The sequence below is a fragment of the Podarcis muralis genome, chromosome 7, assembly GCF_964188315.1.
Source record: "Podarcis muralis chromosome 7, rPodMur119.hap1.1, whole genome shotgun sequence".
Lineage (NCBI taxonomy): Eukaryota > Metazoa > Chordata > Lepidosauria > Squamata > Lacertidae > Podarcis > Podarcis muralis.
This window is the reverse complement of record NC_135661.1, coordinates 27236469-27261721: the sequence shown is the minus strand read 5'-3', so window position 1 is coordinate 27261721 and position 25253 is coordinate 27236469. Positions and strand designations below refer to the sequence as shown.

The 25253-nt window shown below is 50.8% G+C and overlaps 1 protein-coding gene and 1 long non-coding RNA gene across 6 annotated transcripts in view; one reads left to right on the top strand and one right to left on the bottom strand.

The window, feature by feature from the left end:
- CAMTA1 (calmodulin binding transcription activator 1) overlaps window positions 1-25253 on the top strand; it is a 680765-nt gene that overhangs the window by 634088 nt on the left and 21424 nt on the right. For 2 of the 5 annotated variants that reach the window (XM_028740501.2, XM_028740499.2), the window contains exons 7-19: window positions 644-784; window positions 2537-4413; window positions 7525-7651; window positions 9159-9293; window positions 14737-14885; window positions 15899-16095; window positions 17199-17277; window positions 17622-17937; window positions 18843-19357; window positions 21153-21340; window positions 22050-22296; window positions 22881-22952; window positions 24432-24452. In XM_028740501.2, the coding sequence (XP_028596334.2) occupies window positions 644-784; window positions 2537-4413; window positions 7525-7651; window positions 9159-9293; window positions 14737-14885; window positions 15899-16095; window positions 17199-17277; window positions 17622-17937; window positions 18843-19357; window positions 21153-21340; window positions 22050-22296; window positions 22881-22952; window positions 24432-24452 (4064 nt within the window). The remainder of the gene's footprint in view (window positions 1-643; window positions 785-2536; window positions 4414-7524; window positions 7652-9158; window positions 9294-14736; window positions 14886-15898; window positions 16096-17198; window positions 17278-17621; window positions 17938-18842; window positions 19358-21152; window positions 21341-22049; window positions 22297-22880; window positions 22953-24431; window positions 24453-25253) is intronic. The other 3 variants (XM_028740502.2, XM_028740503.2, XM_077931429.1) reach the window with 2 other exon arrangements.
- On the bottom strand, window positions 16284-20846 carry LOC114602365 (uncharacterized). Its single transcript, XR_003707897.2, has 3 exons — window positions 20460-20846; window positions 19625-19754; window positions 16284-16700 (listed from the first exon to the last, which is right to left on the bottom strand). It is a non-coding gene; the product is annotated as an uncharacterized LOC114602365 (long non-coding RNA).

Sequence of the window (25253 nt, the reverse complement as noted above, 5' to 3'; positions counted from 1 at the left end):
TCACACACACACATTTGCATTACTGACATGAAAACCTTGCACAAGAGCTGCTTCAGTGTGACCTGATTGCACCAAGATGCTCTTTGGGCAGAGGTTGCATCTCTACACTTGTGTGCATGGCTGAAACGCAGCAAAGGTCACCTGCAGGAAACCATGTGCACATTCATGCCAAGAGCGCTTTTGCAAAGGGGGGGGGGCACAGAAGAAAAAGGAAAAAAAGAATTATCCCTGCACATATTTCTGTAGGTTGGTACACAGAGGGGTGGGGAGAATGCAAAGAAGCTGAAGGGAGTTGAATCTTTGGCAAAGGGTGTACACTCCTGTCCTGGGATTTATTTTAGGAGTTGTTCCAGCAAAGGAGGAGTGGGAAGCAGGTCAAAGCCCCCTGGAGAAACATGAAAGGGGAAAGGGGGCATCCTCTCACTCCCAACTCTAATTACCCTAATGGGAAATGAGGTGACGAAGCATGTGGTTCCGCACATTCTATCCCCAACCAAAGATCCTCCAGAGCAAAGGATCTGCCAGGACAACTGCTGGTCGTCAGCTGCTGCTGCTGCTGCTGCTGCTGCTGCTGCTGCTGCTGCTGCTGCTGCTGCTGCTTCCACCTCACCTCTTACCTTTCTCTCTCTCTCTCTTTCCACAGTTCACGGCATCAAGTGGACATGCAGCAATGGGAACAGCAGTTCGGGCTTCTCTGTGGAGCAGCTGGTGCAGCAGATCCTGGACAGCCACCAGACCAAACCGCAGCCTCGGACGCACAATTGCCTCTGCACTGGCAACTTGGGTGAGGAGCTTGCAGGGCAAAAACGTTCTGCACTCTCCCAGTTTTGGAATGCCACAAAGTGCTGGATTTGTGGGAGGGCGGAATCAGGGTGGGATGTAGGTTGGCAGGGAAGCAAGGCACCTGCTTTGCATGCAGGAGGGTCACAGGGCTAGGAAGCTCCTCTGCCTGAAAAACTTGAAGAGCCACTGCCAGTCCATGTAGACAACACTGGCATGGATGGACCAATGCTCTGACTCTGTACAAGGCAGCTTCCTGTGCTCAGGGCCAGCCCACAACTGAGATAAAGTGAAGCAACTACCTCAGGTGGCAGAATCCACAGGGGCAGCAGATTCTGGTGTAGACCATTATTCCTCCTTTGCTCCTGATGTCAAGCTTCACTTTCCCCTTCTTCCCTGGTGGAGAGGGGAACACCATTTTGTAGTTCATTTCAAGTGTCAAAATGTCTTGGGCCAGTCCTGCCTGCGCTCCCCATGTCCCTATGGGGCAGGAGGGGTGAAGGGCTCTTAGCCATAATACCTTAAACAGGACCCTACATTAGAGAGACGGCAGACATGAGAGGTGGACAGATCGGCCGATTTCTAGGTTACTTGAGGAGGTAACTTCCAGTTTACTGAGCATTCAGCCTGATTTGCTGGTGGGGAGGTCACATTATTTTGTCAAAGGAAGTATTATCCTTCGCTTCCCAGTGTATTTGCTGGTCACTTTGCTTAATGCAAAAAGCCCGGTCTTTTGAGGAAACAGGTCTGTGCAAGAGCTGGAAATTGACTATAATTGCATGGCCTGCGCTTGCCAGGATACGACTGAATCCTCACCCCACCAATAAAAGGGGACATTCTGTATGTGCCCCAAATTTCAAATATACATTCTGTCCTGTTTCTTCTTCAGACTATAAACCTCTTTTAAATAATCACACAAAGAATTGCATTAGTTTTGTATATTTTATCTTAAAATATGTGTTTTGAACACATTTTATTCTAAAATGCTTACTTTTGAATGCATTTTAACCTAAACTATGAATCTTTTTTATGATTTTCAGATTTATACATTTCAATAATTTTACATTTTAACATTTCAAAACTTGACTTCCTTCCCCTTCTTTCTGTGGTTCCTTAAATTCTTTTAATTTATACTCTCCTCCCTCTTGTTCTAATAAATTTCTATGTTGTCCACCCTTCTATCATATTCTTTTTCTTTACTGCTATAGCTTCCAACAGTGAGAGCCAAAGTGGTGTTTTTACCTTTAATAAATGTTTGTATTTATCCCATACTCTATACAAATTTTTCCTAATTATATGATTTGTAAATCCTTTATGTACTTTCACCTCTTCATACCATAAATAAGCATGCCAACCAAAAATATTATCATGACCTTCTAAGTCTATAATATGTGAATTCTCTAATGTCATCCATTCCTTCAACCAACAAAGACAGGATGCCTCATAATATAGTCTCATATCAAAATCAATGGAAAGCTGAGTTCCCTCTGGCCCATGTCTTAGTCCAAGAGGCACAAATCCAGCTGTAGGCAAAACATGTTCAGGCTGAAGCTCTGAATCCCCCAACAGGTTGATCCTTTCATGGTGCTTTTGCCCATCTTGATCTTGCTCTAAGGCTGACGGCTGTAGAAAGCTTCAGCTGTTCAGCCCCAGCCATCCCTCTGCACTAGAAAGTAATACAGAGAAACTTCTGGCATAAGGACCAGCTGTCTTGTGTTCCAGTCCACGATTAACCTTCTGTTTCTACTTGGGACAGGCGCAGGTAGCAGTGTGCACCACAAGTGCAACAGTGCCAAACACCGCATCATCTCACCAAAGGTCGAGCCGAGGTCAGGCGGGTACAGCGCCCACTCCGAGGTGCAGAACAACGATGTCTCCGAAGGGAAGAACGAGCACAGCCATGGCAAGTCCTCCAGCCGGGAGAAAAGGAATGGCAAAGTGGCCAAGCCGGTCCTGCTGCATCAGAACAGCACAGAGGTCTCCTCGACCAATCAGGTGGAAGTTCCCGACACCACGCAGAACTCCCCCGTGTCCATCAGCAGTGGGTTGAACAGTGACCCCGATGTGGCGGACAGCCCAGCTGTCACCGGGGTCTCCAGCATGGCCGTTGCTTCAGTGATGGGCAACCTGTCACAGAGCGCCACGGTCTTCATGTCGGATGTGACCAGCGAGGCCGTCTACACAATGTCACCCACCGCAGGTCCCAATCAGCACCTTCTCTCCTCAGATGCAGCTGCCCAAGGGCTGGTCCTGGCCGTGAGCTCGGATGGCCACAAGTTCACCTTCCCCACCGCCAGCAGCTCAGAGGGCCTATCCATGCTGCCCGCCAGCGTCTCCGAAGAGCTGGTGCTCTCCACCACTCTCGACAGTGGCCGGAAGATCCCAGAAACCACGATGAATTTCGACCCGGACTGCTTCCTTAACAATCCCAAGCAGGGGCAGACGTATGGAGGAGGAGGCCCCAAGGCAGATTGCCTGGGTCCCAACATCAGGCAGTCACCCACAACAGAGCGCGGGTTCAACTTCAGCGCAGCCCTCACCAAGGAGATTAAGACGGAGGACACGTCCTTTGAGCAACAGATGTCGAAAGAAGCGTTCTCCTCCTCTTCCTCGTCCAACTCGCTCACCCTTACGACCGGTTCCAGTTTGCTCCCGTCCGGCGGAGGCCTCAGCCCCAGTACCACCTTGGAACAAATGGACTTTAGCGCAATCGATTCCAACAAAGATTACTCCTCTGGTTTCAACCAAGCGGTCCAGAGCCCCCACGTCCACCAGACCCCTTCCCCCAGTTTCTTCCTGCAGGATGCCAGCAAACCTCTGCCTCTGGAGCAAAACAGCCACAACAACCTGAACGATGCAAGCAGTTCCTTTGTCAACCCTTTAGGGCTCCCCAACGTGAAGACGGAGACTTCCTCCCAGAGCACTTCCAACTGCAACGGCACGGTGGAAGCTCGCATCGAGTCCACCTCTTCGCTCCAGCTCATGCAGTTCCAGGCAAACTTCCAGGCTATGTCGGCCGAAGGCGAGGTCCCGATGGAGACCTCTCCGCAGGCGGATGGGAACGAGAACCTGCTGAAGACGGGGGAGCTCCAGGCCTGTGGTGGGACAGAGCACTACATGCAGCCCGAGACCAACGGGGGCAGCTTGCGGAATGGGAACAGCCTCCCCATCCTCCAAGGGAACATGGTGCAAGGTCTCTACCCAGTAGCCCACCCAGGTTTGAACAACTCCTCCAACATGGAGCTGAGCTTGGACCACTTTGACATCTCCTTTAGCAACCAGTTCTCTGACCTGATCAATGATTTCATCTCGGTGGAAGGTGGGAGCAACACCATCTACGGGCACCAGCTGGTATCAGGCGAGAGCAGTGGGCTGTCCCAGCCGGAGGATGCCAACCGGGCCTCCTACAGCCAGGCAGAGATGTGTATCCCCTGCTGCAGCCCCCAGCAAGCCAGCCTGCACCTCAGCAGCAGCACAGAGAACGGGGCAAGCACTCTGGCCTACATGCACGTGACTGAGGTGGTGTCGGCGGCGGCAGCTGCCGCTGCTGCTCAGGGCACCCTGGGCATGCTCCAGCAGAGCGGGCGCCTTTTCATGGTGACAGATTACTCGCCCGAGTGGTCTTATCCAGAGGTGAGCTGCTTGGCTTTTCAGCCCTTGGTGGGTTTTTGGCAGTGCTATTTTTTCTAGAAAAAGAGGTGCAGGAACTCACCATGATGAACACCTTCCTTGTTATCTTAGAATGGCAAAGGTGCCCACCTGAGAGATGCCAGAACTGAGTTCCAGTGAGTTGCGGCTGGGGGGGGGGGAGTCCTGGGTTTTAGAAATGAGATCATTTGGCCTGCCAAGGAGGGGAGGGCCCCACCTCTCTACCTGACTGTCCCATCTGTGCTCCAGGGAAGTTGGAAAGGAAGGAAATCCAAAACCACAGCATGCAAGGGAGAGGGAGCTTCTGCTGTCAGAGGTTTTATGCCTCTGAATGCCAGTCCTGGGAGCCACAAGTAGGGAGGGTGCTGCTGCTGCTGCTGTTGCTGTTGTGCTCGTGTCCTGCTTGTGGGCTTCCCAGAAGAAACATCTGGTTGACCACTGCGAGAACAGGATTCTGGGCTCATTGGGTCCCTAAGACCTGATTGAGCTGCTGCTCGGCTCCTCTGGTGCTCCTATATCCTTCTTTCCAATAGGCATTACAGTCTCTCATTCCCACCAAGGCCTCTGTCCCTCCCTGTTTTAGGCTGAGAGAGAGATTGGGGTTATTGGGAGTAGGTAGGTGAGGGACGCAGGTGGCGCTGTGGGTTAAACCACAGAGCCTAGGACTTGCCAATCAGAAGGTCGGTGGTTCGAATCCCTGCGACAGGGTGAGCTCCCGTTGCTCAATCCCTGCTCCTGCCAACCTAGCAGTTTGAAAGCACATCAAAGTACAAGTAGATAAATAGGTACTGCTCCGGCAGGAAGGTAAATGGTGTTTCCGTGCGCTGCTCTGGTTCGCCAGAAGCGGCTTAGTCATGCTGGCCACATGATCCGGAAGCTGTACGCCGGCTCCCTTGACCAATAAAGCAAGATGAGTGCCGCAACCCCAGAGTCAGTCATGACTGGACCTAATGGTCAGGGGTCCCTTTACCTTTACCTTTTAGGTAAGTGACACAGTTGCCAGCTTCAGCCTAGAAATATTTTGAACCGGCCAGAATGCTGCCCTGCTACCCTGTCACCTGTGTAGAACATTTGTTCAGGCAGAAAAGTGCAAAATGCACCTTGGATGAAAGGCAGTTAGAGAGCTGGCCTCCTGGCAGTGCCACGCAGCCAATCGGCTTTAGCCACATGGTGACATCACAAAACCAAACCAGACTGGGCAGGTGTTCACTGAATGGGTGAACACTTCCGCCCTGTTTCCTAAAGCCATTCATCTTAACCCCAGAAATAAACCAGTCTATCCCCAGAGCAAAGTGCCTGCGTGTTGATGGGATGCCTTTCATGAAACACATCCTTCTGTGTTACCTTTCTCCAACGGCACGCCAAGACTCCCAGGTTGGCTACTAAATGTGCACTGTCCAAGGTGCTGCAACCAGACCTGCTCACAGCATCCACACTTTTGACTCTTTAGAGAAGTAGATTTGAAAAGCATTAACAAAGTGTGTGTTGAGGGCCTCCCAATCCAAGCTGGTAAAATTGCTTTTTTGAAAAGTGTTTTCCTGCCTTTCTGCCACTGGGGGTCAGCACAGGAGAAGCATATTTCGGTTTCTCTTCAGGTTTTTAGATCTCCTGCCCAAATGTGGCATTTCCTCTTCAGCAGAAACCAATGCAGGGCAGCTCTGCAACCTGAAGATGTTTCTTGTCCTACTTGCTTGGACAGAGGCAGCAGTGGGACAGAGGCCTCTCCTTCCCCCGGCCCACATTTGATTCTCTTAGGCTAAAACAAGTCCTCCCTTCAGAGTCAAGGGTCAGTTTTCTTTGCAGAATAAGCAGCAACTGCAGGTAGCTACCGTGGCTTTCCCCACAGAGCCATTTCTCACTGAAAATGCCCACAGTGGGAAATAGTGTGTCTTTTCCTCATAGTGAGTCAGGGCACAATATTGTTCTGAAAGACAGGCAGAGGGAGAGTGGGTTAAGATGACCCTCCCCTGTTGCTGTTCCTCCAGGCTCTTTTACATTTTTTAGCAGAATCAGGAGACTGTGACCCACTTCTGTCTCGTACTGTCTAGCTGGGCCCTGAGAATTTCAGCCTGACTCAGGAGCTGCAGGCGAGGGGAGAGGGACCTTTTCAGCAGCGGCTCCCTTCTTCTGGAAGGGCTTTGGAAAGGAAGTCTGAATGTCTCTCTCTTGTGCTGTGGTTCCAGTATTGATGGATTGGTTTTTATTTCTCCTGCTTCCTTCAAGGGGCTTTCCTTCAGGTGGAATGGCAACAAGCTTTGAGGTCCTTATTGGGAAGAAAGCTGGGCGGTGAACATGCCTGATAACATTCATCAGACAATAGGTTGCTGCATTTTCCATTCTTTCAGATGGGGAACTGAGGCAAATAGCGACTTCTCTAGGCCACAGAGTCAACTGAAGCCAGGAGTGGTATTTGAACCCCTGCTGGTGGTGTCCAATGCTAGTCCTACTCAGAGTAGACCCATTGAAGTTAACAGAAATGAGCAACTTTGGTTCATTAATTTCAGTGGGTCTACTCTCTGCATAGGTCTTAGTTGAATACCAGCTCACATCTGCCCCGTTTACACTTAGGTTCCTGTCTACTAAGTGGCATTGGTTACAGGACTTTGTTGGAGGAAATAAGGAAGACAGTATCTGATGGTGCAGCACATGGTTGTTCTCTGGTTCCCACAAAGCTAGCCTTTGCTGAGTGATGCCTTTCCAATGTTTGGGGCTACAATATGGCCATGACAGCTGGGGATGATGGGAGTTGTAGTCCAAAGCCTCAGTGGGGCACCTCGAACCACACACAGCTCCACACTTCCAGTTCCCAACTGAAAGCCACCTCTTAGATAGGGGAGGCCCTCCTACCTCGCCGTGGAGCCCTGCCTGCTTGCCTGGTCTTGGTTGTCCCACATGCAGCAGGCATTGGCCGCCAGGGCTGAGAGCCCCTTGACGTCCATATGACTCCTGCTCTTATTTCCTCTCTCTGTGGCAAATGCCAGTAATTTTGTGGGGCAGGAGGAGGAGGGAGCCCCTGAGAGGAGGCAGCCAAAAGTGGTCCAAGATTGACTCCTCCTGACCCCCATTCCCTGCTCTGCTTGCTTTTTTCCTCTGCAGGGGGGCGTGAAGGTGCTGATCACAGGGCCCTGGCAGGAGGCCAGCAATAACTACAGCTGCCTGTTTGACCAGATCTCAGTGCCAGCCTCCTTGATACAGCCGGGGGTGCTGCGCTGTTATTGCCCAGGTGAGAAATCCAGGAGTGTGTGTGTGTGTGTGTGTGTGTGTGTGTGTGTGTGTGTTTTAAAGCCACTTTGCTGGAGGCATTGCATCAGAAAGAGCTGGGGCACCTTTTCACACTTGTAATGCTTGCTTCAGAACTCAGGAGCCACTCTGCTGCATAATAATAATAATAATAATAATAATAATAATAATAATAATATTTATACCCCTCCCCCCAATCTGGCTGAGTTTCCCCAGCCACTCTGGGCGGCTCCCAATCAAGTGTTAAAAACAATACAGCGTTAAATATTAAAAACTTCCCTAAACAGGGCTGCCTTCAGATGTCTTTTAAAAATAAGATAGCTGCCTATTTCCTTGACATCTGATGGTAGGGCGTTCCACAGGGCGGGCGCCACTACCAAGGAGGCCTTCTGTCTGGTTCCCTGTAACATCACTTCTCACAATGAGATAACCGGCAGAAGGCCCTCGGCGCTGGATCTCAGTGTCCAGGTTGAACGATGGGGGTGGAGACACTCCTTCAGGTATACAGGACCAATGCCATTTAGGGCTTTAAAGGTCAGCACCGACACTTTGAATTGTTCTCGGAAATGTACTGGGAGCCAATGCAGATCTCTCAGGACTGGTGTTATGTGGTCCCAGCGGCCACTCCCAGTCACCAGTCTAGCTGCCACATTCTGGATTAATTGCAGTTTCCGGGTCACCTTCAAAGGTAACCCCACATAGAGCTCATTGCAGTAGTCCAAGCAGGAGATAACTAGAGCATGCACCACTCTGGCGAGACAGTCCACAGGCAGGTAAGGTCTCAGCCTGCGTACCAGGTGGAGCTGGTAGACAGCTGCCCTGGACACAGAATTAACCTGTGCCTCCATGGACAGCTGTGAGTCTAAAATGACTCCCAGGCTGCACACCTGGTCCTTCAGGGGCCAGTTCAAGCCTTTGGCTTCCAACCGCAGCATGCCAGGTTCCTGGAAACCTGAGAGTTGGGGAGGAGTAAGGAAGCCCTCTCCGCCATTCATTTCCAGCATCTGTTATTTGTAGGGACACAGCCTCTGAGCATGGAGGTTCAATTTGACTGTCGTGTCGGTAGATCTGTCTTCTGATCTGTTGCTTTTCATATAGATTTTTTCCCCACCTGCTGCTGCCGTCCCAGTTTTATTGCATTGTTTAAGCTGTCCTGTTGTTCAGTTTGTTGTTTAAATAGTCATGCTGGCCACATGACCCAAAAAGCTGTCTGCGAACAAACGCAGGCTCCCTCGGCCTGAAGCAAGATGAGCGCCGCATCCCATAGTTTCACTGGACTTAACTGTCCGGGGGGATTTTACCTTTACCTTACCACTTTGCAGCAGACAGAGAGCCAGCCTCTGCTTCCAGAAAGGGCAGGTGGGAGGGAGGAGAGGGAGTTGCCACAGTCCCCAACACAATGAGAAAGGTGTGTTTTGCAGGTGCCCAGTGAAGGCTTCCGTGTGTTGGGATCACTTTCTTAAAAGCCACCGTCTCCCTTTGCCTTTCAGCTCATGACACGGGGCTCGTCACTCTGCAAGTGGCCTTCAACAACCAGATCATCTCCAACTCGGTGGTCTTTGAGTACAAAGCACGGGCACTGCCACCCTTGCCTTCCTCTCAGCATGACTGGCTGTCCCTAGATGGTGAGAAATGCAAACATAGCTTCCAGAGTGGTGGGTGGTCTTGGGGGCAGGAGGTCAGACTGTGCAGTGGGGGCTCCAATCTCCTGAAGATGGGGAAAGTGTCAGGCTTGATCGCTGGCGAATCCCTTCCTTGCAAATAGAGCTGTTGCCTTCGGTTTTGTCTTGTAAAAGATACCTTAACCAGCCCATCCACCAGCAGGTCTCAGCCCCTGTGACTCTGGAGCACTCCCGAGTGATAAATCTCCTTCCAAAGCAAGCCCAGAATCTAAAAATGATGTATAGAACCAGAAGTGACTGCAAGGGCAATCACAAGTGTTTCTGGGGTACTTCAGAACTCTGCAGCCCCAGATGTGCTCTATCAGTAACAGGGATGCCACAAGTTCTAGGATAGCTCAGTTGGCAGAACATGAGACTGTTAATCTCATGGTTGTGGGCTCAAGCCCCACGTTGGGCAAAAGATTCCTGCATTGCAGGGGGGTTGCACTAGATGATCTGAGTGGTCCCTTCCAACTCTACAATTCCATGATTCCAAAAACAGTGCCTCCCCTAGGCCACCACATCCACCAGCCTTCCAAAGCTTTGTGCCCTCCAGATTACTGATGCTGGCCTCCAACTCAGAGCGACCCCAACAGCCAGCATGACCAATGGTTAGCGAATGTGAGGAAGGTTGTAGCCCAAACATTTAGAAGGCACCAGCTTGGGGAAGGCTGTGCAAACGAGCGGGAGGATGGCAGGAGCTCTGCTCCTCCTGCTACCTGTTCCTTTGTGGAAAAAGCCATGCTCTGCCAGAGGCTCGGTCTATTAATTTCCTTGGAGGTGGGGAAGCTGACCCAGATTGTTCCCAGGCGACTCTTCAAAGAGTTCCACCTCCAGCTGACTCAGGCAACCTGGATTTTCTGTAGCTTACAGGGTGAAATGGGGGTTAATGAAAATGCACTGCTCAGGTTTCCTGGAGGAACTGAGGCTCACCAAGCTAAAAGATGTGAGTGGGAGAGATGGAGGGTGCTACAGAGATCCCCTTTCTCCTACAGGAGAGGATAGGGCACCATTCTGATTTCATCTAATCAAATTTTATTGGCTCCGTTTGCACATGGGTGGTGGTGGGGAAGGAAATGATTACCATTCAAATGCAACAAGAATCAAAGCCATAAAAGTCTGCCAAACAGCAAGGCAGGTAAAAGACAGTCCAGGGAGCTTTCTTTTCAAACACTTCCAGCAAATCCTGGAAACCTGACTAGCAGTGAGGAATACCTGCCCGGGGAGGGAGACAGCTGGGAGGAGGTGCAGCTCCTGCAAAGCAGCTCTGCTTTGGGGCTCTGAGCTGTCTCTGGGCTGCATCACTCCAGACGTTTCATGGGGGAGCCATGTGACTAAATGCCCCTGCATGCCAAAACAACAAACCCCCCATGTGGAAAATTGTTGGGGAGAAGAAGGGCTCTGACCTCCTTCTGCAGACATTTCTTCTTCTTGGGGAAGGATCAGTTAATCAGAGGATCCCTCAGGTACATTTAATCATGCAATCTGATTTACTAGCCAGGTGTAGCTGCAATGCCTTGGCAAGAGCTAGGCCACTATCCTTGCAAGCGTGAGGGTTGCTCAAAGACACAATGAGCATTTGCAGATGATGCAAAACTGTGAGGGAGAACTACGATCACCGCAGACCTTGAGAGAACAGGAAACTGGGCCAAAACTAATTTTTTTAAAAAATAACAGCAACAAATGCAAAGTTCTATATTTAGAGAGAGGCACCCTGAAGTGTTGTTGTTGTTGTCATGGGGGGGGGGGGGCTGCCTTGGCAGCATTACATGCAAAAATGATCTCAGAATTGTAATCAGCTACAACCTGAACATGAGCCAGCACTGTGATATTGCTGCAAAAATAAGGCAAATAATTTTAGGCAACATGAATAGGATCATAGTTTCCAAGTCCTGGGAAGTAATAGTTCTAATTTATTCGGCAGTAGTCCAACCTGGTCTGGAGGACTATGTCCAGGTATGAGTGCCACACTCTTAAGAATGATGTAGACAAGTTGTATTATAGACTTGGGCGGGACCTTGGAGACACGTGATGCCTGGCTCAGTGCAGGATCTGCAATAGCAGCCTCCTTAGCAGCTGGTGACCGTTCCACCTCCAGCCAAGGAGAGCCCATCGTCTCCTGAGGCAGCCTTCAAAATGGGGAGCGTGTCACACCCTGAAATGCAGGAATGCCCAAAGCCATTTCTCAGGCTTGGCTTGGCTGAGCTGGGCACCGGCATGCAGGAGGGGGAGGCAGGGAATAATGGCTCTCGTGTGATTTGGGGGTGCGAAGAGAGGAAAGTATATCTGATCTAGGAAAAGGGGGAGGATTGCCTTGCCGGCTCTGCTCCGGACGCTGAAGGGGACCTGCCCAAGGGAAGGCCGTCCCAACGTCGATCCCATCCCAGTTTAGCCATGCGTCCTTGCCGCAGACCCTTTGCTTCACGGATGCCAAGCACAAGAGTTGGAGGAGACTCCCGCCAAAGCCCACCCGCAGGGATGGGGGGGAGTGGGGGAAGCAGGGAGGCCGAATCCAGGGACGGCAGGAGCAACCCGAAGGCAAGCCGTGGGGAGGGGGCACTTTTCAGCCCGCGGAGGAGAAGGGAGGGGGACGGCGCAAGGCATAGCGCCTTGCAGCTTGGAGGGCGACGGCCGACAGCCAGCCAGGGCCGGCGAAGGGGCGAGGCGGGCGGCTCAGCCCGGCGGGAGGGAGGCGGCGTTGCCGCGCGGAGGCGGCTCCAGCCGCGCTTTGTCATAATGCGGAGCGCCCCCTCCCCGGCGGCTGCATTGCGGGCGCAGAGCGGCGGCAAGAGCGAGCGGGACTGGCCAGGTCGCTCGCTCTCCGGGGCGAGCGCATCCTCCTTCTCCTCCTTCTCGTGCGCTCCGGCCGGGCATGGCGGGGGCGCGACGGACGGCGCAGGCAAGGCAGGGCTGGGCTGGGCTCCGCGGGCGAGGTGGGCGGCGGCGCGGGGCGTCCCGGGCCGGGCACCTGTTGCGCTGCCCCGACGGCTCCTCATTGGCTCCGGCGCGCGTATGGCGAGCGGGCGCTCCCCGGCGGCAGCGGGGGCTGATGTCACTTTCCGCGCTGCGGATTGGCCGCGGAGAGGCGGGGAAGGAAAAGGAGGGCTGCCCAAAGAGCCCGGCGGGCTGGCCGGCCGCTCGCTCGCTCGCTCGGGCTGCGTCCGAAGGGACCCGCGGGCGGGCGAGCTGGCTGGCAGGTAAGTGCGCCTCGCTCCCGCCCTGCCCACTTTTTTTGCGCCACCGCGGGGCCCGCGCGGAAGGTGGGAGCGGACTCCAGGGGAGCGCCAGGCGCGGACGAGGAGCGGGGAAAGTTCCCAGCCGCACGTGGGGAAGGAACGCGCCCTCTTCTCCCCCGCCCCCCACGGAAGTTCCTCGCTATCCCCTACTTCGGGAGGTGGCTCCCGATCGCCCACCGCCAGCAGCGGCGGCGACCTCTCCCTCGGGGCTTCCGAAACGTAAGAAAACTTATTTTGAAATGCGGGGGACGGGGAGAGAAAGCGATTGGAACAAGAAAGTGGTGAAGCCTGCCCCGTCCCCCGCCCCAAGGAAATGTCAGGCCTCCTTGAATTGGTTGACCCTCGGGGCCGTTTTTTGGACAATAGTGTGATTAGTATACAGCTAGCTGGCGGGTGGGTGATTTTTGCTCCCCCAAAATAGGCTACTCAGCACTATTTGTGCTCCCCAAAAATAGGCTACTCAGCCGGAAGAGGTGGCCTGTGGAACCGCCTGCCTTGGTTTGCCACCCTAGAAGTGGAGCGAAATCCCAAGAGAAGGAGTACCCCCCCCCCGTCGAAATCTGACAGTGTCAGGGATCTCAGTCCCCAGCTGGATTCATGGGAGAGCTGGTTTTCCTCCAGGCAGGTTCATCACTTGATGACCACAACCTAAGGTGGAGCACATGGATTCTCTCCCTTGCTCCAGAGGGCAGGCCCAGAGGCCAAGGGTGCAAATGGGAAGGAGGAATGCCCCTCATGGTACAAGGTCTTCCACTGTGGAAGCAAGGCAACCTCTGGGGTGATGGGCTCTATCCTGTTAGGGTGCTGTCATGGGTGCTGTAGTTGCAGATCTCTGCCTTGCACAAGGTTGGGCTAGATGTCCTGCAGCTCTATCATTCGATAATTATGCTGTACAGCAAAGCCCTTTTCCTCCAGGCTGCAGATATTAGGCCCTCAAACATGTGGGTGATGCCTGGAAGAATCTGGGGTAGGGGAATGGCCAACTAGGTTATATTTATTTGCTTGTCAAATTTCTGTCCCTCAGCACCACCAAGATCCCAGGGAGGCAAACAACAAAGCAGGAAGGCAGTGTAGTTAAAAATAAAACATTTAAAGCAATTAAGGACATCTGAAAACAACAGCTAATAATGTCAAGCTTGCTGGAATCAGAATTTCTCAGTTATCAAATAGAAATGTGTTTAAACTCCTCCTAAATGTTAGTTTTGAGAGAGACAGAGGCATCTCACCAGGGAGGACCACAGATGGGGAACCACCACCAAAGGAGCCCTGTCGCTAGTCAGTGCCAGTTGAACAACTACCAGAAGTGGCAGCACCAATTGTAGGGCTTGGGATGGTTGATATTTGAAGGGGGGAGTTACTTGGGTCCCGGCTGTTTAGGGCAGCGCTTTCAGGACTGGTGATGCTTGGCCCCTTGGGGCTGCTCTACCCACCAATCCAGCAGCTGCATTCTGCATTTGAGTGTCAGTCTTCCGAGGGCATTGGTACCCTATATATAATTGCTTCACTATTCCCCCACCTGAGAGAGAAGCAGGGTCAATGACTCAAAAGTAACATGGTTGGCCAAACGGTTTCTACATGAAATCTGGGCAAGCAAGATGCATTGTGACATTTCAAGGGCAGAAGCATCCTGAGAGTGCAGAGTAGGGTCAGTGGTGGATGTGGCTTGTGCAGAGACTTATGTGGCCCTCTTGGTGCCAGATACATAAGTCCCCCAGGCCTGAGGTTCCTCACTGTTTCACTGGGGTGTTTGGAAGGATGCAAGCTGGCCGTCCTCAGTGCCTTGGTATCCAAAGATAAACGCCTGCAACCTGGAGGGCCCAGTTAGCCTACATGCCTGCTAGCTGTTGTTTGGTCTATCCATTGGAAGGTGCCAACAGGGCCAAAGACCCTGGGCATGCATTGCTTTCTTTTTGAGAATGTTTAAATACAGAAGCTGATTCTGTTTTGGGTGGTTGAGAAAACCCAAGAAAGCACTCAGAAGCAGGACAGTGTGATGCAGAAGAAGAATTGCTAGCACATTGATTCCCCCAGATTCCTCCACACACAAACTTCTCAAGACTTGGGACCTTTTTGTCAGTGATTTGCCTTTTGCTTTTGCTCCCCATGTCAGGAATGGGAGTAGCCCTCTGATTCACACTCTTTCTCTTTGTTTCTCTCCTGTGTTGCCGCAGAGAACCAGTTCAGGATGTCTATCCTGGAGCGACTCGAGCAGATGGAGCGGAGGATGGCCGAAATGACTGGGTCCCAGCAGCAGCAGCACAAGCAAGGCGTAGGTGGTGGTGGGGGCAACGGCAGCGGCAATGGAGGTAGCCAAGCACAGGTACATGCTGAGCCCCCTGGCTGTGTTCCTGGGTGCCCCACAGGAGTACTTTACATTCAAGAGACTTTTGCAGTCTCTTCAGACTTTTGTGCCACTCTAGGGAGGCTTCCTCCTCCCTCTTGACTTTGAAGTGGCTGCTAATGGTGCAAAACAAAAAACCACCAGTACCATATGGGAGGAGGGGAACATTTAAGGTAGAGGCTTTGTGCTCCATGATGCTGGACCACCCACTGTAGGTCAGTGGTAGAGCCCCTCCTTTGCATGCTGAAGGTTCCAGGCTCAATCTCCCATGGTATCTCCAAGGTGGGGCTGGAAATGTCTCCTGCTTGAAACCCTGGAGAGTTGCTGCCAGTCAGTGTAGACAGTACTGAGCTAGATGGACCAATAGTCAGACTCAGCAAAAGGCAGCTTGCTATTTATCTTCTATGTTCAGTGTTGATAATGAAGATGCACAGTCCATTTTGGGTACAAAAATTGCCCCTTGAAGACAACAAGTAAGGAGAGATATGTGCTACTATGTGGAAATTAAAGAAGCTAAAATGCTCAGAAATGAGAGCCACTAATATTGTAGTTCGTGTAATTGGTTACTCATTCTGAAGAGGGAAAATAATGCATAGGCAGTTTAAAAACAACAACAACAACAAAAACCCAGCAACAACCAGAGTATCTTCCGCATTAGCTCCCTGGGCCCTTCCCAGCTGTATTCTTGGGGAAAGCTGCAATGGTCCTGAAGAAAAGCACAGGGAGTGTCCTAGCTGGCAGCCTGGTCCTTTCTCACAAGCTCAGACTTGCACTTCCTTGTGTTTTCCCATGCTTGAGGGACATGACCCATTCATAGCACAGAGCCAACAAGCCCCAGCTGTTTGAGGACAGACTCTTCTCCCCTTCAAGCTGTCATTTGTTCATGGCAAAATCCATTAAGAAGCCTTAGACTCTGCTCCCTCTCTGCCCACACTGCTTGGCTTGCTCTACTGAGAGCTAGCCTCTGAGCCCAGCGCATCTCTCCCTTGCAGTGCGTCTCGGGGGCAGCCACCTTGGGGAACTGCTTTGAGAGCCGTGTGGTGGTTGTGTGTGAGAAGATGATGAGCAGGGCCTGCTGGGCCAAATCCAAGCACCTCATCCACTCCAAGACCTTCCGAGGGATGACCCTCCTGCACCTGGCAGCAGCCCAGGGCTATGCGACCCTCATCCAGACTCTCCTTAAATGGCGGTAAGAACCCGGGGGTGCAGGGGCAGGTTCTGGGGATGGGCACTTGGCTATGCCGCTTACATAGGAGGAGGCATCTCCTGCGGTTCAGGGCTGTCCTGGGGACTTGGCAGGAACCCCTTAAGGGCTGTTGAAGCTCTCAAGTGACTAGTTGACTACCCTCTGTGCAAATGATTCCTCCCATTGCTGTGGTAGCTGTATCTTCACAGTACATGGGTGCAATCTCTTTTTGGGTCCCTGAGCAATTAAATCCCTGAGCACTCTGGGTGTGTGGCCTTTGCCACTTGGGGAAGCTTGATTGACTGTCACAGTGTGTCTGGAGTGCGGGAATCTGTCCAGAATTGAACTATTTTGGATGAAGATTGGGCAGCTATGGGAGAAAAAATCCTTGTAAAACAAATTCAGCAAGACTAAAATAAAATTCTTTGAAAATAATACAAAAATGGCATTTAATGCCTTAAAAAAAAAAGCACTAAAATCCTACTCAGCTGCTTGCTTCAGGGGACGTCCAGTTCATGGTTCCTTCACACACATGTGATGGTAAAGTGCCAAAGTTGCCCAATTCTGGGATGAAATATTTGTAGAAGTAACAAAAATACTGGGAAAACCTGTAAAGAAGAAGAAGAAAGAAACCACTATAAATAGCATTGTTAGGTGTATTCAGCAGAGACGAGCTAAGGGTTAGTAAATGGCAGCAAGAACATTGCTAGCCAGAAATTAGAACGAAATGAAGTGTTTAAATGTATTAAAATAGTACAGTGTAATTTGGGAAATGGCACTTTCTGTAAAAAAAAAGCTTTTATTTATATTGACATCAGCAACCTTCGGACTCTCTCCACTCCAGTGCTTATACAAGCTTTACTGTTATTATTTAGATCTAAACTATGCCTTTAGGTGGGGTAAAAGGGGGGGGGGTTCTTGGGAGGATGTTTAGTTTGTAATTTCCCCCTCTTCAATATGTAACTCAAAAGCACAAATTTTTTTTGCAAGTAACTTTAAAAAAACCCACAGTCGAGCTGCCATCCACATTTTCTTTGGGGCAAAGATTCCCCCCCCTCCCCTGAGTAAGCAGCTCCAAATGACTACTCTCCTTCTTGGGCCCCCAGTACCAAGCATGCTGACAGCATCGATCTAGAGCTGGAAGTGGACCCCTTGAACGTGGATCATTTCTCCTGCACGCCGCTGGTAAGTAGCCATGCCCTGCGCACGAGGTGCTCAAAGTCTTTTTTCTTTGCAGGTTGTGGTAACCAGGGAGAGGGTGGCATGAGTTTCCCATTGGGATCATTGCACAAGTTTTGCATCCTTAACCTGCCACTCCCTTTCCCTGAGCATATGTGATGGAGTAGGCTTGCCAGCTGTGTCCAACTCCAAGAGACTTGAATGTGAAATAATGGAGCTGTCATATCCTGGGGTGCACACACCAAGACTTGACAAGCCTACAAACAGATAGTTATTTGAGTGGGTCCTGTACTCTGCCACAGTCCCCTCCCCTTTACTTCCTTGCCCACCCAACTTCTTTTTACTTCCAGATGTGGGCATGTGCGCTGGGCCACATGGATGCAGCTGTGGTCCTTTACAAGTGGGACCGCCGCGCTATCTCCATCCCCGACTCCCTCGGGAGGCTCCCCTTGGCTATTGCTCGTTCTCGGGGTCACGTGAAGCTGGCCGAGTGCCTCGAGCACCTGCAGCGGGAGGAGCAAGCCCAACTCAGGCAAACCCCCCGGATCCCCTGTCCTTCGCATGAGGAACCCAGCAGTGAGAACTGGATCGCCCAGTGGCACAGTGAGATGGTGGCCTCTCAGGAGCCCCAGAAGGGAGTCACCGTGATTTCCAATTCCAATACAGGTAGGATGTTGTTGTTGTTTTTGTTTGAAAGGCCTCCATCACATTCCTTGGAGAAAAGGTTTGGCCCATTCTCCTCCTCCTTCATTTGTTTCCCAGAAACTTAGGACGATCACACAGTGGCTAACTTTGGATGTCAGTATCCTGGCTCAATAAGCTGAGCTACGCACAAACCTTCTACCTGCTGGCTCCATCCACTTCTTTCTTCTGCTCTTGCTGCACACCATGAAGACTTCCTGGGTTAACCATTGTTTCCTTTTCTATCCAAACCAGGAAATGCTGGTTACTAAGGTGGGGGCACACCAGGTTTAGAGACAAACTTCTATTGTGGTTTCAGAACCTGGTTTGTGCCAGCCCTGGCAACCATGGTTTCCTGGTTTATATGGAATGGGAAGCTATGGTTACTTTACACCTGACATCTGGTACTGAGGAGGGAAGGGGCAGTGCAACAGCAGAACACAGGCACAAGGCCCCCTATGTACCCCAGCTTAACGAGTTCTGTTCATCCAGTGCAGGTGATTGAGTCCTGTTGGTTTATCACAACTAGACCCTTGCCTTCCTGTTATGATCTAGAAACAGACTCAGGATGAGGCCAGTTTAGAGACCAGTTTTGCTCCCTCTCAACAGTGTCCACCAAATGTGCCCTTTTACACAGGGATGCTATTCACATATGTGGGGAAACTAAGGTGCCTGCCCCCTCTGTCATAAGGAGGGGGCCTGCGTGCATCTCCATACAGAGCTGATGCAGAGGTGCTCTGCTGTTCCTCACCTTGGGCACTTGCTTGCCAGGCCTCTCAAACCTCATGGTCCCTTTGGCAGAGTGAACGCAGGGCACATTTCATGGCAGCAGCGCATGCACATGCACACTCACATGGCTGAATCCTCACTTGTCTTCTGTTTGGTTCCAGAGCTGAGGCGGCCCCGGTCCGAGCCCTCCAGTTACTACAGCAGCGAGAGCCAGAAGGAGTATCCCGCGCCCAAAAAACACAAACTGAACCCCGACTACTTCTCTGCTCGGCAGGAGAAGCTTCTTTCCACCGCCCTGAGCCTGGAGCAGCCGAGTGCCCGGAAGCCAAGCTCCAGTGCTAAGCAATCCCTCCCAGAGACAATCAGCCCCAGGCATGGGGTGCGGGACTATGCGCGGGAGCTTGTCTCCGAAGTGGCTGGCTACCACGGCTCTGGCACACAGGCAGGGGCCAAGTGGAGCCCAAAGGAGGCGTATATTGGCGTGCCTGCGATGCAGGTGGCAGGCAGCCCCAAGGGGCTGGCGCTGGGGAAGGACTCAGGGGCCCAGCGGCTCCATCCGCGGGAGCAGATGAGCGTGCTGATGATGGCGGAGCGGGAGGTGGCTGACGCAGAGCTCCTCTCCTTCCGGGACGGCACAGAAAGTGAGGACTGCTTGCATCACATGGATGACCTGCAGGTGAGCCTTCATAAAACACACACCAGGGGAGTGAACCGTCCAATATCAAAAGAACTGCAAACAAAACAATCATTAAAATGACTAGCTATGCAAGAGGTAGTTTAAACATTAAAAAAAATCATGAAAAAGCTGGAAATGAGAATGTCATTGCCAAATCTCTGCTGGAAGAGTGTTCCACAGCATGGAACCTGCTGCACTTAAACACCCAATTTTTGCTTGAGGCCCATTGGGCTTCTGTAACATGGGGGAGCAACTAGCAGGGCTCACCTGGATAATCTCAGTGATCAGGCTGGGATATATGAAGGTTCAGACAGTCCTTGAGGTACCCTGGGCTCAAGCTGCTCAGGGTGTTGTATATCAGCAGAAGAACCTTGAACCTGGCCTGGAATATAAACACCTGAAATAAATAAGAATGGGAGGAAAGAATGGGTGTCTATTAGCATGTATGTGAGTGTAAAGGAGGGCAAGGGGTCTGTCCACTGCATGCGGCCCTCAGTAGAGCAAAAAAGGCTGACTACAAGCCCTATCAGGGAACCCATTTCCCTCAGCCTTGCTGGTATAATAAACAAAGGTTTAGGTAGCTGTGCTGCTTTCATTTCCCACTGCTACCAACACGCTCAGAACAGCTTTCAAAACCTCCTAGTAGCTGATATAGCCAGCTTAGGGGTGAGGTTGACATTTACACTAGAGACAGGATGAACTCCTGACTAAGATGGCTGGCTTCTTAAGGGGAATGCTGTGTGCATGAGGAAAATATGGATATTTGCAAAGGGGTCTTAAAGGTGCTTGTTAACACTTTCTGAAGGCTCACGAAGTGCTGCTGTTGCTGACCCCAGCCTCTTTCACCTCAACCCAAATTCCCTAAACATCCACCATAGACAAGTTTGCCCACCACCCACCCCAGCTCCTGGGGGCAAACTGTACTCCTGGCTGTTTGGACTGTTTGGCCAACTTCAAAAACCTGCTTGTGGGAAAACCTTGACACAGGGCAGCCTCTCAAGCTAACTCCCTTCCCTTCATTGTCATCAAATGAGTATTAATAACACACTGGGCAATAGTATTTATGCCTCAGCTTTCTTTCTCTTGTCTTTTCTTCACACACCTTTTATCGACTCCCCTTTTCCCTCAACTGTCAAAATTCAACAGACTCTTTCTTAAGACCCAACCTGCATGATACATTTAAAGCAACAAGATGTGACTTTAAACAGTCATGGCTACTTCCCCCAAAGAACCCCGAGAACTGTTAAGTTTGATAAAAGTGCAGAAAGTTATTAGGACACCCCTTTCCCTCTCTTTCAGAGAGCTTCAATTCCCAGAGTTTTCGTGGGAAGAGGGATTGACTCTTAAACCATTCTGGGAATTACAGCCCTGTGAAGGGAATAGGTCTTCTGACAACTCTCTGCAGCCTTCGCAAGCTGCAGTTCCCACAATGCTTTGAGTGAAGCCATGACAGTTTAAAATGGTTTAAATGTAGAGGGCAAATGGGGCCCAACTGACATTTAACTCCCAACTGACGAGAATCTCCAGCCAATCAGAGTCTGCTGTCAGCCACACAGACCAATCAGAATGAATTTACCTGAACCAAGCATAATAAGATTCACTTGTCATCACCAGCTACTGCTAAGAATACTTTTAACCTTCCAAACCCAAGCACAAGCATTTTATGTACAGCGTTCCTCCTCGGTCTGACAGGAGCAGGTTCTGTGACCCAACAGGAAGGGAAGCGGTGGGAAGTGCTGTTCTCGCCTTGTCTCCACCCACATGCCCCTGAAAAGCTTTCCTTCTCACTTCACAGGTGACCATGATGACTCTGGCAGAGCACATCATCGAAGCGACCCCAGAGAGGATCAAGCGGGAAAACTTTGTGCCGATGGAGGCGCCACCAGCCGAGAGGACGGAGAGCGCCACCATTAGCACTTCAATGAGCTGGCTGGCCAGTTACCTCGCGGATGTCGACCATTTACCAAGTGCTGCTCAAATAAGGTCTGTGGCCTTGTATTACCAGGACTGGTCGAGCTTATGATGCCCGCTGGCCCATATTGACTTTTCTGGCCTTCACCTTGCAAAATTGAAAACCCACCAGGCAAGGGGGTGCTCCTTGTTGCTGCTGGTGCTGCCATATTGGGGGGGGGGATCTCCTACCCAGTGCCCAGCTGTTAGATGCTTTAATTCATTTTTGAATTTTGGGTTACAACAGCTAAAATGAATCCACTTTCTTTTTCTGAGTCAAGCCAGTAAAGGTTCAGAACATCCCTGAAACAGGTTCCATTCAGATTCGCTAGGTGTGGAGCAAGTTAACTAGTTACGACAAAGTTTCAACCCTTAACCCTCAAGTACTGTGAAATAAAGATCCCTGGAATGCTAAATAGTAAGCTTGCAGCATGTTTTCATGCTGTTTCAACAAGGGTTGGCACATTCTGGGTCACCAAGACTTAGCCCCTGCCTCAGAGAGAGTGAAGTGTAGTTTTACGGTGCTGGGAATCATAGCTGTGTAAGGAGGTAAACTACAGCTCGATGATTCTTTGGGGAATCTATGTGCTTTCACTGTATGGCTCAGATGTGACCAACTCACTTGTCTCTCCCCACCCTTAATCTGAACCAAATCCAGGATTTGTTCTTTTTCTCCAGCCAGCCAGCATGTCTTGGTGTTTGTGCAGCTATGACCCTCTTCCCCCTGTGCCTCTTTTTGCAGAAGCCTGTACATTGGACCCCTGACCCCTTCTTCCAACACCAGCCTGAGCCCTGCAAGCTCACCAGTCAATGAAATGGCTTTTGAGAAGCCCAGCCTCCCTTCGGCAACAGACTGGACAGAATTCCTAAGCGCCTCCACCAGCGAGAAAGTCGAAAACGAGTTTGCGCAGCTGACCCTCTCCGATCACGAGCAGAGAGAGCTCTACGAGGCTGCCAAGCTGGTCCAGACGGTCTTCAGGAAATACAAGGTGAAGGGCAGAAGTCGCTGTTGGTAGGGGTGGGTGCAGGGAGATGGCATTGGGGTGCATGGAAGCCTCCAAACCTCCCTTTGGAATCAGTGGCACTCCGATGCCAGCTGACAGAAATAAGTTACTTTAGAGCACAGTAGCAAGTGAAGTGGGGCTGGTGTTTGGCACATGATTGTCCAATCTGCCCCTGCATGTGTTAAAAGGGGCAGCAACAAAAATGGCCCAGGAAGGTTCAAGGGAGGTGCCCTCCTCCCCTGCTGATGCTGCAAATACATTGTTCAGTTTGCTCTATGTTCTCCTGTAGTGTTTGCTTCCCCACTACAAAACATGAGCTGTCACTGACAGGAGCAGGAAAATGCACTTCATGGTTGTGTCAGGTGGTGCTCCAGAGGCTTCTGCATTGGGCAGCCTGATGTTCTTTGCCACACTTCTTTCCATGCTTTGAGTTCCAGTTCTCACAGGGTGCTTCTCTGAGGTATTCAGAGAATAATCTACAGCCTTGACACAGTTGCACTTATATGCTGTGGCACTCAGGTCCTGCTTGCAGTCCCATTACCTCTACCATTTGTCCCCTTCCCTTGCAGGGACGCCCCCTCCGGGAGCAACAGGAAGTGGCCGCTGCTGTCATTCAGCGTTGTTACCGGAAATACAAACAGGTGAGCTGCAGATGGCTTTATATTGGTACCACCAGGCAAGTGTGAGAAGCCACCCTGGACTGCTTTGTTTCTTATAACTCAGCAGAGAGCTACTTCAGAAGTTTCAAAGACAGAGTGTGCCCAATTTTCAGCCTCCACAAGTGAAGGAGCCTGGGTTACTCCTGCTTCCTTTGCCTCACACCTCTTGTGAAAAAATTAAGCATCCCAAAGAGAGAGGCCCTCTGATCCAACAGCTCATTGCGTGGTCAAACAGTTTCAACACCATTTCAGACGACAGGTTGGGGTGGGAATCAATAGCATGACACCTTTAAAAAAAGCTTGTTAGACCTCAGTCCTGTTCATCCTTTCCTCTCCACCTGAAGCCTCAGAGTATTCCCCCAGATCAATGTGTTGAGTCAAACTCTGTAAATATGTGCATGGAAGCTTAACTTGCATTTTTTCTGTATTTGAGTAAATGTACAGATTCAAGGTGGTGGCAAGGTATGGGAGCTAATGGGCCAGATAGGTTGTGAGGGAGGACAGGGCCCTCTTTATGTGGAAAGGAATGTATAAGAAGGACTTTAGGAAATCTGCTATCAGGGGGAAATATTCTATCCCAGCCATCTGTCTGACATGCGAGTCCCCAACCCCATTCAGTTCAGCAATCTTCACCCCACCTTGCCATCTGAACAGCCCAGGAACAGTTTCTAACACACGTTGATGGCCCTTTTTTGCCTTGAAGCCCTGAGATTCTGGTAGTTTTTTTAGGTGTTGCATACATCAAGTATGTAGCTGTATTTACTGTAGCCGCCAGCAACCTACTTTTGTTTCCAAACTGCCATGCTTCATGCTGTGGTGTCATAATGTAGAGCAGCAGAGGTTATGAGGAGGACTCTAAAGATATCTACTCAGTGTGCACAGCACTCTAGCCATTGTCAACCACTGGTTTTGCTTGAGATTCACCACAGAGAGAGGGTGAGAGCTGGTTTATTTCCATGTTATGTTGCTGCAGCAGTCCCCAATAGCCAATAAAGTTGGGGTATTGCTGTGGTGTTTAACTTTCAAGGCAGGAGAGAGAGAGAATCTCTAAAAACAAAAGCTGAGGAATGGCTTCCTTCAGAGGCTTGGCAGTGGCCCACATATTTAGGCTGAGTTCTCAACCACCAATGGCAGAGCTTTTTCTGAGGAAATTGGTAAAGCTCAACTCTGCAGGCTCCCAAGCAAAGAGCCCTTTCCCAGCCATCTTACATTCACCCCACAGCAGGACTCCCCAGGGAATTGCTGCAGCAGCAGCAACTTCACACCCTCCTCCCTCCCTGTTGTGGTTGAACCTGAATGTGGCTGTTGGCCTCCAGCAGCACCCATTTGCTTTGAGAGAATCTCTTCTGGAGGCACCCAGGTCTCCTAAGGAGGCAGAGCCCCTCACTCTGTGCTGATGATGACTGACATGGCAGGCCGTTGAACGTTAATCTTGTATTTTCTGTTTCTCCCCCTCCCAAGCTTACTTGGATAGCCTTGAAGGTAATGACTGAAAACGCCCAGCATTTGGGCTCATGAGCTTTTCACTTTCATTGCAAGCCAAGGAGAGGTTCTGTCCATTTTGCTAGAGCACACGTGGGTTGCATCCTGCTGTGGAGCGTGCATGCCAGCAGTCCTGCTTTGTTATGAATGGCAACCTGTCCCTTATGAAAGGGGCACATTTTTAGGGCCTTGCCTGGCATCACAGAATTTGCTGGGGAGGGAGTTAGACTTGGGGTGCATGCCGGAGGGAGAGACCGCAAATCACTGCAAAGCAAGGAAGGACTTCTACAAGTAGCTAAATAGGTTAAATTTAAAGTTGTTAAAATCATGAAGTCTAATTTAATTTCCTTAGCTTTTTTGTTTGTATGTTTTTGCACTCAATGGCCAAAGCTCTGGATGGCAGGTAAAGAAACTGGCTCAGAAACAGCCTGCCCATTTTCCTTTAAGTTTATATAATTGAAGTGGGATAGGTGCTTTTTAATTTAAAAATGAAAGCTGAAAATTCAGGGAAGTTGTCTGGTCCCTGGAAGCCCACCTCCAGTTTGGCACACTGGCCTTCCATTCCTACCATTTCACAGGCACGCAGAATTTGCCAAGGATGGGCCAGAATGGGGGCCTGAGTCCTCTCCTATCCCCTCTTTCCCAGTACCTTCTTCCTTCACCTACAAGTGTGGTGACCCCCTAAACTGCTCCCCATATAGAGAACATACCAGTTTGCTTCCTTGATTAGGAGAATTGAGAGAGAACATCATCTGGCAGCAGTGCAGATTTGGCAATTTGGGGGGAGAGGTTCAAGCACAA